At 37.8% G+C, this 18,031-nt stretch overlaps 1 protein-coding gene across 1 annotated transcript in view; it reads right to left on the bottom strand.

Moving 5' to 3' along the window:
- Positions 1-818: 818 nt before the first annotated feature.
- xirp1 (xin actin binding repeat containing 1) overlaps positions 819-18,031 on the bottom strand; it is a 20,856-nt gene continuing 3,643 nt past the window's right edge. The window contains exons 5-8 of the mRNA XM_073848914.1: positions 15,129-15,216; positions 9,932-10,089; positions 9,638-9,694; positions 819-8,067 (exon numbers count right to left, since the gene is read on the bottom strand). Of these exons, the coding sequence (XP_073705015.1) occupies positions 1,210-8,067; positions 9,638-9,694; positions 9,932-10,089; positions 15,129-15,216 (7,161 nt within the window). The 3' untranslated portion in view covers positions 819-1,209. The remainder of the gene's footprint in view (positions 8,068-9,637; positions 9,695-9,931; positions 10,090-15,128; positions 15,217-18,031) is intronic.

The raw sequence follows: 18,031 nt of genomic DNA, 5'->3' as shown, positions 1-18,031 counted from the left end.
CTATAAACGCGCAATTGCTAGAAAAAAAGCCAGAATTGTGAGTTTATATCTCGCAATTATAACTTTTTACTCAGAATTACAAATTTATATTTCGCAAAAGAATTGAGAACATATCAATCTTTTTTCACCTCAGAATTGGACTTTAAAACTTGCAATTTTGAGTTTATATCTCGCAGAATTAAGAACATATTGTCTTTTTTCCCCCCTCAGAGCTGGACTGGAGAAAAAAATCTGAATTGCGAGATATAAATGTACAATTGTAAGAAAAAGTCAGAATTGTGAGTTTATATCTCACAATTCTGACTTTCAAACTCGCAAATGTGAGTTTATATCATGCAATTCTGAGAAAAAAGTAAGAATTGTGAGATGTAAGCTCTCAATTGCGAGAAAAAAGTCAGAATTGTTGTTTTATTCAATAGTGGAAACAGGCTTCCATAAATATTTGACTTGTGATTTGATGAAATCAATTAAATATGCAATATGAATTTGATTATGTAGATTATATTTGATCAGATTTTTTGACATTTTCACATGTATTGTCATTATGAATCACAGCTTTGATCAAATGTTCCAGGATTACACTTAAAACCTTTTTTTTAACTGATTTGCCTTCTAACATCTAGGAAATTGATTTCAGAATTTCACAATGGACAATTGCGATCTCTCTCTCTCACCTTAGCTTTTTATTACAGTGTTTGCAGCAGAAACAGTTAATATGTAGGACTAGTTTATCTGCCACCATTTTCTCCATTGGATAAACTGGATTCAGGCATGCAGAGCACATCTCTTTAGCAGGTGACAGGAACTACAACAACAATATAGACATACATGGAATATGAGTTTCTGTATGATATACACAGTATGAAGATCCTCCCTTCTATGGGAAAAATGTCAAAATGGTTTTACCATGCTGTTTTAGAGAAATAATATAATAATAATACAGTTTAGTCTAACTGGTAATAAAAAAGAATAACAAATACTGCTTTGTAAGTATTTTATTTTAGATCATTTAAATATACAGCACTTTTATTAACACTTTTATTAACAATTAATTGCAACAGTACAAAAATTCTTGCTCTGAAAGCATCACAATAAAACTGTTCATTGTAGACACATATAAAATGAGGACCAATAACTCTAATATATATTTATTTAAAATAAAAACTAAAAGTCACCAAAAAATGCTACAAAACAAAATGGGCAGAAAGGTTAATGCTTCTCATTGTTGGGATGACCGAAAGTAACAAACACCTTTCTGTCTTTGCTTTTAGACAGAGAATTTGAGGAGAAGGTCTGGCCAGACCTTTGCGAAACAGGTGAAGCCATTTCTTCATATCTCCTTGGATTTGTAATTACATCATATGAGGCAGACAATTCACTTTCAGACTGTCTGGTAACAAATGTAGATCTTTTGGAAGAGAAGTAAGTATTCCCAAAGCAGTCGATCTCTTCGTATTTCTCACTGACCGTTTTAGTGCCAATGATTCCACTTGCAACCTCAGGAACGCGCTGTACTTCAAGAACGCTGACTTTCCTTCTTGGACTTGGAGGGCTACAAACATGGCTGGCTAAGCATTTCTCAGGGGAGGACTGTTTGAACGTGCTACCTGCATTAGGTTGGTCATTTGCTTTTGGTTGTAAGGATGTAGGAGACTCCACAGGTCTTCTTGCAGCAGAATGAATGGAAATAAACGAAGGCGAGCAGGGGGCGTTTGAGCATGGTTTGCCCATTTGAACCTGATGTGGGACCTCTTTGGGCAGACATCTGTTATCAGTACCCTGTACCTGTTTAGACTGCACAGGTTTTGCTTTACTGGACACAATGCTGATTTTCCTAATGTTTTTAGTATTTGGCGAGACATTGTCTGCATTTAAGGATTCGCTAAACAGGCCTGACAACCCAGCGATGTCTGCCTCAGACTTTAAATTGGAGACCGTGTACAGAGCTTTTTTTATCGCCTCTTCTATTTCCAAGAGTTTAGCTAATGTCTGTTCTTTCAAGTTGATTATGTCCATGCTTGCTTTCTCTAGGTCCTCAAATGCAGACTCAACAGAGGATATGCTCTCGACATCATCTCTTAAGCCCACTGTGTCCGTGCCAGCTCTTGAACAATGTCTGCGTTTCATATTCTTTATTGGCTTGCTAATCCAAACAGGCACGTTCTCAAACAAAGTCTTCAGAGATTTGACATCCACTTCACAAGTCTCCCCCTCTATTTCTTGAACTTTTGACAAAATGATCTTCAGCTCCTCTCGTCTCATAAGGTTTTCGAAGATCTCCATGGCTGCTCTTACGTTGCCCCTCATGATCTCGTCTTTGTGGACGGAGAGTCTCTGGCGGCGCTCGTCTTCTGTCTCTCTCCTGGCTTTCTTTTCTCTCAAAACAACTTTGTTCTCAGAATCACTTTGCTGTTCAATAGTTTGACTGCACTTTGAGGAAACTTCATGTATTTCAGGTGTTGAAGCTTTGGAAGTTTTAGCTTGTTCCTGGATGGTTTCTTTTCGCACAACTTTAATTTTCTTTGGGAAAATTGAGGTTGCATCCGTACTTGTTTTCTTTTCCCCAAAATTCTGAAGAGCAACCTTAAACCCCTTGTTTAATTCATCACCGTCTTTTGAATAACTCTGCAAACACATCCTGATCTCTTCTGCGGCATTTATCCTCTGAATCACATTTTTCTCCATTCCTGTTCTATCACAAGCAAAGGAACCATCATTAAGATGGTCTGTTTTACCTTCGGATGGAGTGTCCGTATGTTGCATGTGGGAATTTTGAACCCATTGCTCGGTGTACTGCATCTTCTGAAAATCTGTAGGATTGCTGAAGTTTGTCATTTGAACTGGTTCATGAATGTTGCATGGTTTTTCCTTAGTTTTGTTTAAAGTTTCCACTGTTTCATTTTTGTGAGCAACTTTGGGTGGGATCGCTGGAGTCTGTTGCTTATTAGGTGAGTTTGGACAAATACGTGGGCTTTCTGCAATATGTTTGGAGCTGGAGAAGATGTGTAATGGCTTTGGTGGAATAACTGGCTTCTGATCTTTAACCTGATTACCAGTTTTTGAAGGGATGGGTGGTGGATGTTCGACTTTTCCTGCAAAAGCGCTAGAGAGCTTTGAACAGTCCGCGTTGGAGCCAACAGATTCTGAATTCAGTGCCGAGATGATCAGATGCTCACTTCCGGTCACTGAAACCGAAGAAGACAATTCAGTATCAGATGAAGGCAAATGAACAAAACTCTGCTTGCATTCTACAGTCCCTGAGTCATTTGTAATTTTGCTTTGCGTGTGCCCAGACTGTCTAAATAACATTGCTGCCTTGAAATCTCCTTTAGAAATATTAATGCTAGACTTCTCAAGAGACTGGAGTGTCTCTTGCATATTACCTCTAACAATTTCCTCTCTGACTAAACTTCTCTGCCCTGTTGAAGCACTTCGTAACGACTGAATAGCAGCCTTCACATCACCTTTAACAACATCTGGCTCTGACTCTAAAACCTGAGGAATGTTATCTATCACTCTTGAGTCATTTTCTATACTAACAACTAGTGTGTTTTCTCTCTCTCCCACTTTATTCTGACAAAAAACTCTTTCGTTGGGTCCCTGATCTTTTTCTATATCACTAACCTTTCGAAATGTTGTAGTAATCCGCTGGTTACTCAAGGAGGATGTTGTAGACTGCTCCACTGTTGTGTTGCTTTGGCTCTGAGATGATTCATTTAGATTATATAGCTTTCCAGGAGTGACAGGTTCTCGTTCTACTCTCATGCTTTGGTTCTTTGCCCTCTCCAGGGATCTTTTGGCAGCCTTAACATCTCCTGAAATGATTTCCTCCTTAATTACTTTCCGTTCACTTTCTTCTGAGCACATTTCTTCTGCTTCTATATTCAGATCATAAATAGTGCCTGGTTTGATGACCTCACGTTCCACATGCATGCTTTGTTGCTTTGCCCGCTCCAAGGATTCAAGAGTCGCCCTAATGTCCCCAGAAACAATTTCCTCCTTCTGGACCATGGCTGACTGTTTGACTGCCTCATCAAGTTGTTGTTTGGCTGACAAAATATCACCCCTGACGATCTCCTTTGGCATGCAGTTTCCAACGTCCAGGTCTGTGGAGACCTCTGAGAAAACCTTTTTGACATTCTTCACGTCTCCTGGTACAACATCCAAGACGGTTCTTTCCACTTGCTCCCTTTGTTGATTTAGGTGTCGCTTTGCTTCCTTTACATCACCTTGAATAATTTCAATTTTATCTTTAGAAGTATCTGACAGTTCCTCCTCAGAAAGTTCTTGTTGTAGACTCTTAAGGTCACCCTTTTCTATGCAGCTTCGATACAAATCAACATTTCCTCTTTCGTTTTGTTCCAGTCTGCAAGACGGTTTGGTTTGCTGGCTGTGGACTGTAGCAAGAAGGTTGCCAATGGTGGATTTGACATCTCCTCGTGCAATGTCTTGCAACTCAGTCGCACTGCTTTGACAGTGGAGGGAATACACCATCATCTCTGGCTGCCCACCTTCAGATTCTTGCATCACCAAGCCTGACTTGATAGATTTTTGTTGGATGAGCAAGTTCTCAATAATTTTAACCGCTTCCTGGTTCTTACACTCTGCCTCAGGGTTATCTGTGGATCCAAATGGGATTTCAAGCACTGTGCTGTGCATCTTGCCTTGTTCGTCCTCTTTAAGTAGAACAACTTTAGGTTTCAGGTTCGGTTTGAACAGCAACTGCAACATTATGTTCCTGATGTTTCCTTCAACAACTTCCTCCTTTTGAACTGTAGGTCCCTCGTTTTTCACAATCTGATATTTGGCCATGTTTACATACTTATAATCATTTGCCTGGATGATGATTCCACTTGAATGAATGAATGAGTAATGGCAAAGGCGGTAAAGTATGTCTGTCACACTCTCTACAGTGATTTTGTCCAGTGGCGTAGTCTCGAATAACCAGGTTGTGCTTTTGACATCTGCCTTAGGGATTGCTTCCTTTGAGGAAGCAAGCTCTTCTGTAGATTCATCTGTCTTTATTTTGTCTAAGGGCTGTGATTCAAATAACCATGTGCAACGTTTTACATCTCCTTTTGTGTTATCCTCCCGATGTACAGTTGTCAATGTGTTCTCATCTGGCTCACCTTTTAGAGTATCAATAGCTTGATTCTCAAAGAGCCAGGTTGAGGTACGTACATCACCTTGTTGAACGTCTGTAACACTCACCATTCGCACAAACTTCTTTTGGCTCGCTTGCTCAGTCTCAAAAAGTTGCTTACTTTCTTGCACACTTTTCCCATTGCCTATATCTTCAACAACCCTCACCGATGGCCCTTCACGAGATGTGAAGGAATCAAAAGGCTGAGTCTCAAACTTCCAACGTGCTGATTTCACATCTCCCTTGCGCACATCCTCTTGTGTAACCGCACGGATGACGTAGATTTCTTTGTCTGCTTGGATGGTATCCAGTGGCTTGGTTTCAAACATCCACCTTGCACCCCTGACATCTCCTCTCATCACTTCCTCTTTCTGCGCAGTGGTAACTTCATGAAACTGTCCGTCTTTGTCTCTTATTGCATACAATGGCTGGGATTCAAAAAGCATAGTGCTGGACTTCACATTACCACTTCCGCTTGTGAGCTTCTCAACACTTATTGACTGGTGCTCAAGTAGTTTGTCTTCATCCTGGATTTTGTCCAGAGAGAAAGTTTCGAAAATAAACTTCTTGCTTCCAACATCACCACCCTCAACATCACTGACGCTGTGACTTATTCTGTCCTCCTTCTCATTAATTTCACTAATAGGCTGATTCTCAAACAGCCAAGTGAATTTGTGGACCGATCCTGACTGAATTTCGCTTTTTTGCTCATTAGAGTCTTTGACACATTCACTTCCTATTTCATGAAGCGACTTGGATTCAAAGATTTCCTTGACACGAGAGACATCTCCAGACTGAACATCCACCTGACTGACATATCTCACATTTTGGTCAGAATCTGTTTGATTTATTCTGTCCAAAGTTTCAGTTTCAAACAGGTGTTTCACAGTCTTTACATTCATATCACTTTTTATGTCTTCCTGCACAGTGCTGCACAATTTCAAACTTAAGTCCTTCTTGTCCTTAATGTTATCCAATGGCTGTGTTTCAAAATACCAAGTGTGTGACTTCACATCAGCTTTTGGCACTGGCTCTACATCCTGGTTCCTTTCTGATTTCTCATACAAAATGTCCATTGGTTGTGTCTCAAACAGCCATTTGCACGTCTTCACGTTACCCTTTTGAAATTCCTCCTGCGTTACTGTCACATCTGCTTCTTCCTTACTCTTTACATTGATGCGATCCAAATGTTGTGTTTCAAACATCCATTTAGCTGTCCTCACATCACCTGCCATGTCCTCTTGCCTTGTAATGCCCTTGATGAGCTCTACTTTTCCACTACCTTCTTCAATTTCATCTAAGGGTTTCGTCTCAAACATCCATTTGTAATTCTGTACATTTCCTTTGATGCATTCTTCTCTACTGACAGTCGTAACCTCATGGAAATTTCCTGCACAGTCTTTAATTGCATACAACGGTGTGGTTTCAAATAGTGAACGGTTGCCTTTGACATCCCCAGCTGTAACATCGTGGATATGACTTTGTGAGATGTTACTAAGAGGTAAGGTTTCAAAAAGGTTCTTGAAAGTCTTCACATCTCCTTTCTCAACATCTTGAACTTTGTTTTCACCATCACTTGCTGTTTTCCCAACACTGCATTTCTCAAACTGTAACTTCTTGTCTTTAACTTCACCTTTTTCATCACTTGACACCACCACTTTCTTGAGCTGTCCCACCTCATAGCTGTCTTTCAGAGTGTCCATAGGCTGAGTTTCAAAAAGCCATAGTGTGGATCCTACATTTCCTCCAACAATCGCCTCCTTTTCTGAAATTTCACCCTCAGACTCTCCTTTAAGAGATGACAGGGGTTGGTTTTCAAAAAGCTTTAGTTTGTTATGAACATCTGCTTCCCCAGAGATGTCCTCCACTGTTCCTTTGAACTTTTGTTCTTCCACAGCACCTTCATGGATCGCATCAAGCGGTTGGGTCTCAAACATCCATTTTTTCTTATCAACACCACCTTTCTGGGCCTCCTCAAGTGAGATCCCGCGAATGATCTGCACACCAGCTCCTTTATTAATATGGTCCAAGGGTTGAGTTTCAAAAAGCCATCGTGCTGTTTTGAATTCACTGCTTTGGATTTCTTCTCTACAGATTGATTTGATTTCATGGATTTTGCCACTGCTATCCCTAATCGCACAACAGGGATCTGCTTGAAAGAGTTTGACTGTTTTCTTCACATCTCCTTTGTTCTCCTGAAGTTCTGATTTGAGTGTTAGGAAGTGTTGGTCTTCAACAGAGCAGCAGCGGCCTAAAGCGTCTAATGGTCTGGATTCAAACAGGAGACGTGTACCTGTCACATCTCCCTTCTGAACAGGTTCCTTCAGTACAACCTCCACGATTTCCTCATTCTCTATTTTTGACTTACTGATTGAATCTAGGGGTTGTGTCTCAAACAACCAGGTGGCCGTGCGAACATCTCCTTTGACCACACCTGGCCTCTCTCCTGCTGTTGTGTGCTGACTATCAAACATCGAATGCTCAAACAAAGAGGATTTGCTCCTCACATCCCCACCTTGAAGATTTTCCTCATTGAGAAGTTTTTTAGTTTCATGTGGGTCTCCAATATTGTCAAGAGTCCAGTTCTCGAATATCCAGCGCATGGACTGGACTTCTGCCTGATATGCCGTGTCTGCTGCTTGTGGATTTATTGCATCTATCAGTTCATCGTCTACATCATCAAGATTCATTTTCAATTCAGGATGAATGTGTTTAAAAAGACGTTTCAGTTCGCTTTTTTGACGTTGCTGGTAGAACTCTGAGAAGGTCTCTTTTGGAGGTGGTACAGGGAGGGAGTTCTGTCTTTGATCCTTTTGAAGTGATTCCAGAACCTGGGGTCTTGGTAGAGGAGGTGGAGGAGGAGGAAAATCATCATCTCCACTGGCTGCATCTGTCACTTTTATCTGTTTGGCTACTCCTGCCATCTTGGATGTAAAGAAGAAGTATGAAGGCTCAAGTTACTCTCCACAATGCACTGAATTAAACTCCAAATTAAAACACTGTTAAAATAAAACTGTTAGTATTATTAAAAGCCATACTTTACCTTTTTCTGAGTTTAGCTGGGAATAGCTGATTTAGTTCACTGCACACGTTCATGTGAGGTTTGACGTCATTCATGACGGTTTTCAGCCTTGTTAGTAGAAAATTCATGCTCCATACAGTGTTCAAATACAGTTTCATTTGCAAACTTAAAAAAACTTAAAGAATAGGAACAAGAATATTTCTAGAGTATGGTTCATTGCAGCCAAAACCAAGTGCCATCTATAATGACAACTAAATGCAGGAATATCATAACATATAGTGGGTTTTTTATGTTGATCTAATTGTAAAGATTTTTCAAAAACACTACAAACTGTCTACATTTTTTTCATGCTTGTGCCTTTTTACCTGTTCTGTTTCAAACAGTAAACCAGTTTGAATTACGCACACCATATAAATTTTTTTTAAACGGCATACCGATACAAGTGGCTAAGCAACGTAGACAGTGATCGTGAATTGAAAGGAGATCCCTGTTAACTGCATACACTTCTGACTAATGGCTAAAATCTATTAATAACACACAACTAATTCTTTAACTGGGCTTTCAAACCAATTGTAAATGGCCATTAACAGAAGCCAGAGATGCTGAAGATGAACACAAAGAGGAGAAAATACTGTAGCAGGCAGTGCAGCTCACTGTTCACAATGCAATAAATATTTAAAGAAAATCCAAATACTGAATTGGGGGTTTATATGAATGTCTCTTTGAGGGGAACTGACTTCTTCAGAAAAGTTCAGATGGTATTTTATTTTCATGTTACCTCCATATTATGCATATTAATGTTGTATTTAAAAGCACAGCACTAATTTGTTTACAGCAGTAACCAAGTAAACAATATATCACAGCTGTTCCATAAGTGCCACTTGCTGTCAGACAGTGAATCTGCATTTTCATTCAGACCATCTGCTGATTTTGTTTTGTGCCGTTGTTTTATGTAGCATAATTTCACAAAGCTACGGCTATACTATTCTGTTTTTGCTTAAAAAAACTTTTAATCATACAGTCTAGATTTAAAACTACTCATACCATAGTTTGAGCAGTTTGGATCAAGATTAAAATTCAGTGGTTCTGAAACAGTTTCACACAATCTGATAAAGGCACAGTCAGGCAAAAAATTTGATAAACTGTGAAAGTGCCAGAATCCTACAGGTTATTGGACAAACTACCTAGCACTGTTAACAAGGCTACATTTTACAACATCACCGTTACCATGGCTGTGATTTTGATTTAATTATAATGCTACATATCCAGCTTGTGTGAAAATATTGTAATAATGCATTGCCAAATGAATCCTTCTTGCTTTTTTTAAATCAGTCACAAGAGAGTCTGTGTAATTTGCATTCTATATGTTTCTAAATGAGTCACACAGCACCTATTAGCATTAGTCATTAGTCACACAGCAGGCTCACATAATGATCCTGACTTAGAAAGTCAGCCAGAATGGTTGTTCATACCTTGCTTTGTTTTTTCTTCTTTCCGCTTGAGGTCAAGTGCTCCTGGAACACACTCCCCTGAGAAAGAAGCATGATTCATTATTCCTGCCTTAGAAAACACTCAAGACTTCATTCGCATAAAGCTGTTTTTAACAACACTCACTTATTGAGTGACTGAGAAAAAGTGTTGTACTGTAAAATGAGCATGTACCAGACTTCACAGCATTGCATGCATGTGTGTGATCCAGTCTGAGCACTTGACCTTAGAGATGCCTGTGTGCTGTGAGTGATATGACAAATGCGATGAGCACTCACTTGCTGTTCGATATATCCTGAGGGGTCTGCAGCTGCTACCTTTGAGAGGTAAATGGCAGATCTGTCTTTCACACTTGGGATCGGAGACGGTGTGTATTTAGGTTTGTGCTCTTGATAGAAGGCAGATTCTCTGTCTTTCTTGAAATGTTTCTTATCATCTAATTCGCAGGGGAAAAAACAAATGGTGAAAAACTAAAATCAGAAATGATGCATAAAGTAAAATTAGTGACTCATGTATTGCATATGCAACTTGTTGGATCTAAATAATAAAATGTATATCAATACTTGTTAGTTTATTGATTATGGCACTTTTTAATGTATTATTAACTTGTTTTTAGAGGAAGAATTTTTGGCAACCCTCTACAACGTGAGTAAAACAATCAAACTGAACCAAATGACACACCCATATTTTGCTGATTATTGCTGCTGAAAATGGTCAATTTTTGTCTGGGCTGTACTATTTGGTCGACCAAGGAAAAACCTTTGGAGAGCTATAAAATGGCAAAAGTTATAACAAATCAAGGAGAAGAGTGTAAAAACTGCCATTTGTGGTTGACCAAACTGAACCAGGATTTCCAGGGCAGGAATCTTGACAACATTTGTGTATGTCGATAGTGGGCGGAACTAATGTGCAAACTGCAATCTCATTGGCTAATGCTCACTTATTATCATACTTGTTTTGATTTCAGCAAATCAGTTAGAGCGAACACGGATAATGTAATGTAAATGTGACACAAATGACCTGAAACACATCTGTGGCATGTTATCTAAGCTGATTTTGTCATGAATCTTTGTTCATAAAAATATATTAAACTCAAACCCAAGGCTCATAAAACATTTTTATGTTGGATAATAATTCAAAAGTAGGCTAGAAATAAGACAAGAGTGACCTGACACAGTTCCTTGGCCATTTAGTGGCTCTGATAGTGGAGTAAATATAGACAGGCGCTGGTTTTGGTATGCTTTTATCTGTGCGCTATTATTATACTTCAAGGACCTACGGAAACTATTTGGTTCACACATACTATATATGAAATTTACACTTGCTAAAGTCAGTTGTCTGTTTACATCTTAGATATGCTATTACAATTTGATTGTACTTTATTTCTTAGCATGACCTCTAACTAAACAAAAACAGTTGTGAAATGCCAAAAATGAACAAAAGTGGTTTGAGCCTAATTGTGGCGCTTTTCGAGGTTTCACATTCTCAATGAACAAAACACCAAGCTTCCCTCATTCATTAGCCTTTTTACCATATAGATTGTGAATTTTTAACATCACTGAAGCATTTTTATAGATTATTTTTAAAATCAGCATCCAAAACCAACTGTGTATACTGGGTAAAACGGATATTACAATGATAGAAAACCGTTATTTAGCTGACACCAGAAATAAGTTAATTCTTATCGAACAATCAAAAACTCTTTTATCTTATTGAAGATTCTAAATGCTGAATTACAGTAGATCTTATAGACTTATCATTCTTGATATGTGATGTAATTTTATAGCAGCAAAAGAGCACATCAAATTATGGTAAAGCTGCTATAAGCTTAAACAAAACAAAAGTTTTCTCTATGAGGCGAGAAGCACTAGAGGCAGCACAGGTCTGTCAGCTGTAACTAATGACTATATTCGAGCATACCTCTGTTTTTCACATTGTAAGCTTTCACAGGACAAAAGGACAGGGTCCATCACTGGCGCCACTCACGAGTCTGGGCTTAAAACCTTTGTATAGCTGGATGAGCACACAAAATAACAGGGCCATACAATACTGAGGTCTAGCGAGACGTTACTGTTTAGCAGAGAGAGATATCATCAAGCTGTTTACAAGGCTGAATTTTGAGCTCTCTGATTTGTTAAAAATGCATTTTGTCAAATTATTTAAAAAACGAATGAGCGAATAAGAATCAGCAGTAGCAGCAAAATGAAAATACTGTGTGTAAAGTATGTGATAAAAGTGCCAGCATGCATTTTCATTTACATGAAAGGTGTTATCAAGGAATGTATACTGTAGTTATGAACAAGATCATAGGCATCTTTTGTGTCAAACATTGACGCTTCCTTTTTCATACAATAATTTAATTTAGAAGTGGTTCAAATGGTCTAAACATTTATTTATATCTGTGCTACAACTTATTAGGTCTCTTTTATATATTTCAAAGATGATCAAACCAGATGAATGAAAGTGTCACAGAGGCCATCTCTCATTCATAGCTATTCATGAGCAGGAATGGAGGGCACAGCTATTAACGTCCTAGAATGTGAGTGCTTTTGTGCTGCTGACAGCTGTCCAAATTATTGTGATATGCGCTTGGTATTTATTCTCTTCAGCTGCCTTCCTTAGTTTCCTGTGAGTGCTCAAAGGTCTTGTTAAAGCCACAACAACTTAAAACCACGCTTAAAATAGGGCAGTAAGGACAAAAGCATGTTTAGCTCACATGATATTAGCCACTGTATATTCAATAAGATGATTTCAGGTGGTATTGACACTTTTGTTCGAAAGTTTTAAGTGGTAGGATTTTTAAAAAACAGAAATTAATAGTTGTATTCAACAAGAACACATTAAAATAATCAAAAGTAAAGACTTTTATTGTGCAATAAAATAAATTCTGTTATTTTGGACTTTGTATTCATTAAAGAATCCTGACAAAATGTTACTGTTGTTTCTAAAGCAAATCAGCATATTAGATGGTTTCTGAAGCTTAATGTGACACTGAAGACTGGAGTAATGATGCAGAAAATTCAGCTTTGTCATCCCAGGAATAAATTACATTAAAAAAAGAATAATAATAATAATAACTAATAACAATATTACTGTCTTGCTGAGCATAAGAGACTTCTTTAAAAACTTTTGAACGTTCATTTGTGTATATATTTGTTATTTTAACATCCTTGTTGTTAGAGCTCAGGTTAAATATCTAACTTTCTACTTGGGGTTAATTATTATACATTTAAGGTAATTATCATTATCACATTATCACAGCAGAAGACATGTAGCTCAACATCAATGAATCATTTGAAATCTGCAGGCTGAATCATAGACAACATGACTATGTTCTGGTATAATTAAGGAACAATTTTAATTTAACTAAATGTCATAATATATATATAAATATCTTAATGTATACTATTTACAGGCTTCCTGTCCACACTGATTACTGTACTCACAGAGTGAATTGCTGGTTCCTGATAGCAGGTCTTAAAAGCCTTCGAAGTCTCAGTCTTGTATATTTCCGCAGGTGATGACTTGTGTGTCTCTGTGAGCGCTCATCTGACTCGGATGCTGTCTGTAGTGGTAGTCCTGTCTCACTCTGTCCCTCTCTAATGGGTGACAGCTGATTTTTATCACTGCTCACGGCGGAGCAGGGATGAGGCCAGCCTGCTATTTTGGAAGCAGCATGGGCGGTATTCCACACGCCTGAGTCAATCAGCGCTTATGGAAGTGACTGGGGTACAGCGAACCCCCTTGAGTATAATTCCCACAATTCCCACATTACACTAGATTTGCTTCCTAATGCCATCATATTTGAAAGGTACTGAAATATAAATTAAGCAAATTAATTTTAGTGGCTTTTTGGTGGATTGTTTAGAAAGTGTCTCATGTAACATCTCTATTTTTGTAACTGTTTATGAATTAAAATCCTAAAACTGAACACTGCTAATAGGAACGACATGCCCTGTGACGTTTGGTGTGGTCGACAGAGCTTGGTAATACATCTCAAAATAATTAATTCACTAACTAAAGCCATAAATGTACTTGTGAGTATTAATACTTACGAATTGTTGAAAAAGAGCCTGCAGTATTCTGAGGCAATATTGACTAAATTCTGTTGAAGTTACATAATTAAGTTTTAATATGGTCTCTATAAGTGTGGGAAATATAATAAGACTATACATATACAGATAAATACAGAACTTGTGGGTATTAAGACTTTTATGGCTTAATATAATGTAAATGATTTCTCTTATTGGAATATGTAGTAGAAAACCATCAAAGATTTACGCTATTTTAAAAAATCTAAGTCGTTGTATACATGTTGGGGCGCCATTATTTCAATGATGTGAAATGATGTGCTACGTTGCTATTTTTACCGCAACACAACTCGGAAAACTAAAATACTGATATGATGACCACAGCTACTGAAAGAGCTTACAGGTGGCGATGGATAAAAGCGTAGGCGTACCATCAATTTTTCCCCACAAAGAGTCTAAACGCCCCTAGATATCGAGTGAAATCCACGCTGGGAAACTCCTTCAGTGGCTGCGGTGTAATGACAAGTGTCAACATGTTTACATCCTGCTAGGATGGCATCTAGGGTTTCTTTTCTCTGCCATTGTAAGCTCTTTCAGTTGCTTTGGTTTACTAAAAGCCTCAAAGGCATCAGGGCTAAAGTGGAGAGAACAAAGACGCAGGTCTTTAGGAAGTTTTATTCGTCCACAGGCATCTTCCCATTCTTTTCTCCTCTTCTTATCGACAGGAAAGCAGTGAAGACTTACAGTACATCGCTTCTCTTGTTGCCCTTTGACTGAAAATTTAACAATGTGCCATTGTATCAGTATTTTATTTTCCGAGTTGCTTATTCCAAGCTGTAAAAGTATCTAAAATACTTTTACGGACACTGTATAACATAACATTGTGGGTGGGTGCAGCAGTTTTGTTTCTCTCAAATAACAATAATCCAAAGACAATGAATCAGTCCAGTCCAAAGTGTTACTCAAGCGTGATGAATGTAAGGTCAGTGGATGGCATATGTGTCATAACTGTCAACATATGCCGCATTTTACATCTTCTGAATGCATTGTGCACATATATACATGTCCTCACAACCAGTCCTGCTCTAAGTACTCATTGAAAACTTGTGAAATAGGACTTACTATTTACAGACAGGATTTTGTGTATGTGACGGTAAGTCGAAACTATTCTGTTAGGATTATCTAAGGAATATTTTTAACACTGACACAGCCGGCAGATTCCTTCTCTACAGGAACTTCAGTTGGCCCCACATGCTTGTGTTGGAAGACTTTAGATGCCAAGGTTTTGTCTCACACAGGGACAAAGTTCAAATGACCTTTGACCTCAGAGTTACTGACTAACATCACAGCCGAGTTAAGAAGAATGAATAAACTGGTAAATATGACTCATTTACACTAGTTGTACAAATAATTAGGTGTTTTTATAATGCGTTAATCAACTTACCATTCAGTCCAATGGAGGATTGGGTGACATATCCAGGAACCCCACTAATTGTCCTCCTCCTCAATGTCTCATTGAAGGTTGTTTCCTTCTATCAAGGTAATTAAAAATAGATTTCAAAGATATAATGTAGTATTATATTAATATTAAGTTAAGTATGAATATTTAGAAATATTTATTGTTTAATTATATTTTAGAATATTAGGATAGGTTAACAATACATTTGTAAAATAAAATCTAAGTAATAGTAATTTTAAGGAATTGTTGATTTATTTTTCTATTTATTTATTTACATTTTTTTAATTTTTAAAAACATGTGTGAATTCATATTCAACTGCTTCCAAACCCTGTTTGATGTAATTTTTTTATATCATATTTGTTTTATTTATATATAACTGAAAATTGTATTACTCATCTATAATATAATATAAATTCTATTAATTATTAATGATAATAATAACATTACTAAAAACTTGAGCAATTTTAATAGAATTTTGGCATTTTTGTATCAATTTTTATATTTAAAATAGATACTATTGAACAGACTCTGAAACAGTGTTATTTTAGTATTAATTATATACTACTTTAATTGATATTTTGAATTAGCCTTTATTTCCTAATTTTTTTAGTTAATATCTATTTAAGATAAAATATAAGTAATAATATTATTAATGTATTGTTGATTTATTGTATGTATATATATATATATATATATATATATATATATATATATATATATATATATATATATATATATATTGTGGTACTTTTCAGTTTGAATATGTTTTATATATTTTCCATTTGCATAAGAAAGCTTTAATAATTAAACTATAGAGTGCTAATTACTGTGAAACTGTCTCAAAGGGTTAATTGAGATATAAAGTGCAGGGCAGAGAAAATGTTGCAGACTGCTGAAGATAGAGCTTCCTGTTTTGATCTGCAAAAATACTGTTGAAAGGTTAACAGGATGTGCTTGCAGGAAACGTCTGCTGAAGACACCAGCAGAAGATGCACGGAAGAGTGATAACTGATATATAAGTCTGTCTCTAAAAAGAAGAACTCAGAAGCACTTGAGGGAACTTAGAAGATTTTTGGCTTCTCCAGCGCTGTGTGTCTTGCTCTTGATTTCTCCTATTGTTGAACTTAATAAAACTTTTAAACTTTTGATAGATTGACTCCTGAACCATTTTTGAACACGCATGAGGACTATTTGAAAGTCCAACAATTTGGTGACCCCCGACGTGATGGTAAAAGGAGTTTTTTAGGACAAAGGGAAATATCTGAATTCAACACAAAGAGCCGGCTCATAATCAAAAGGTAAGCAGAAACCTTTTTAATTAAATTCTGCGATTGAATATTCTAAATGAAGTGTTGAATTTGGACTATTTTCTGATGTCAGTGGAGAAATCAACAGTAAAAGTGAAATAAGTTGTGTATTAAGGCTGTGTGTTAAATAAGATATAAATAGAGGCTGTGTGCAAAAGGCTGTGTGCAAAAGGCTGTGTGCAAAAGGTTCTGGAATAAAATTAAGTCAGAGGGATTTTACAGAATTCCACACTTGACGAAGGTGGTACTGGCGTAAAATCTAAAAAGCCTCTCCCTGACTGAGGTACTGGTGTACCCAGTATAAAAAACTGAATTGACTGGAATGCTGTAAATTACTAGTGTCGCTGCGCGCAAGTGGCGAACTAGGTAGATGTATCTGTAACTCCGAGAGGAGATAACAGAAAAGCAGAGCTCTACATAATTTACGAGCAAGAAATTTGACAGAAGTTTGTTGATTTATTTAGATTAGGGACAGTTTAGGTGCATTGGAGCGTGACTGACGCTAGCGAGGGACAGACTAGGGAGCGCGCAGACCATAAAAGACGTCATGGAGGGTGAATTTGACAGGGAATGTACGGAATATGACTGTCCAACTCTTGGACAACAGTGGGATGAAATGATTGAAATTGTAAAAACCCAAACTGATCCAAAAGATATGAAAACACGCATGCTAGAATTGGAAACTTGTAAACATGAAATGATTGAACATTTTGGTGATGATTGCATGGAGAAAAAGGGTTCTCTGTTTCAGAAAGTAGGGGTGAAAGAAAAGAGAGCGCAAGAAGCTCTTCAAAGAAATAGAAAAGAGGAAGTGGGTTTACTGCAAAGACGAGCACACGCGAAGAGAGAGAGAGAATTAGATGCTGATCGCAGGAAATGGGCCAGAATAACTGCCGCGGCCGCCATTTTAAAACCAAAAAAGAAGGAAGGAGAAAAGGGCGAGGTCAATGTTAAACTGAGCAAGAAGCAGGAAGCCGAGGCTAGTTCTCCCCCCCCTCCTACAGCTCCTGCTGTGCAGAGACTATATCCAGATCCCCCACCCCCCTACAATCCAAGTACAAGTCAAAAATCGAAACAGCTGCCTCTCAGGAAAATTATGAAACAAATGCCGCTGTACAAAGTAAAAGGTGGAACTTTGGAATTGGATGAGGAAGGCAGTCAGGGTCGTAGAAGTAGCATGGTAGAATTCCCCGTTGAAGATGAGGACGAAGGTCAGACCCATAGAAGAGAATTGAAGGATGAGGACAATGAGGATGAAGTGAATGAAGATGAGAACATAGAAGGTGAAAAGGATTTTCCAGTAGGTGAAGAAATAGTAGTTGAGGGGCAAGGAAAGAAAGGAAATGGTAAGAAAAATAAGAAAGATGAGAAAGATAAGAGGGGTATGAAAGAAACTAGTGACAGTGACTCAGACAGTGACAAAGCGTATGTTAAGATGGAGGGCACATTTGCAATCAGTAAGGGTGAAAGGGTACAGATAGGGAAGAAAACCAAAGAAAATCTCCCTAGCACACTTCAGCCCAGATCCAGCGCGAGACTGAAAGAGATGTTGCTAGGAAAACAGTGGGAAGGGAAGACTG

Source organism: Garra rufa, chromosome 10 (assembly GCF_049309525.1).
Source record: "Garra rufa chromosome 10, GarRuf1.0, whole genome shotgun sequence".
Classification (NCBI taxonomy): domain Eukaryota; kingdom Metazoa; phylum Chordata; class Actinopteri; order Cypriniformes; family Cyprinidae; genus Garra; species Garra rufa.
The sequence above is the reverse complement of the archived record's forward strand: the minus strand, read 5'-3'. Positions and strand labels throughout refer to the sequence as shown.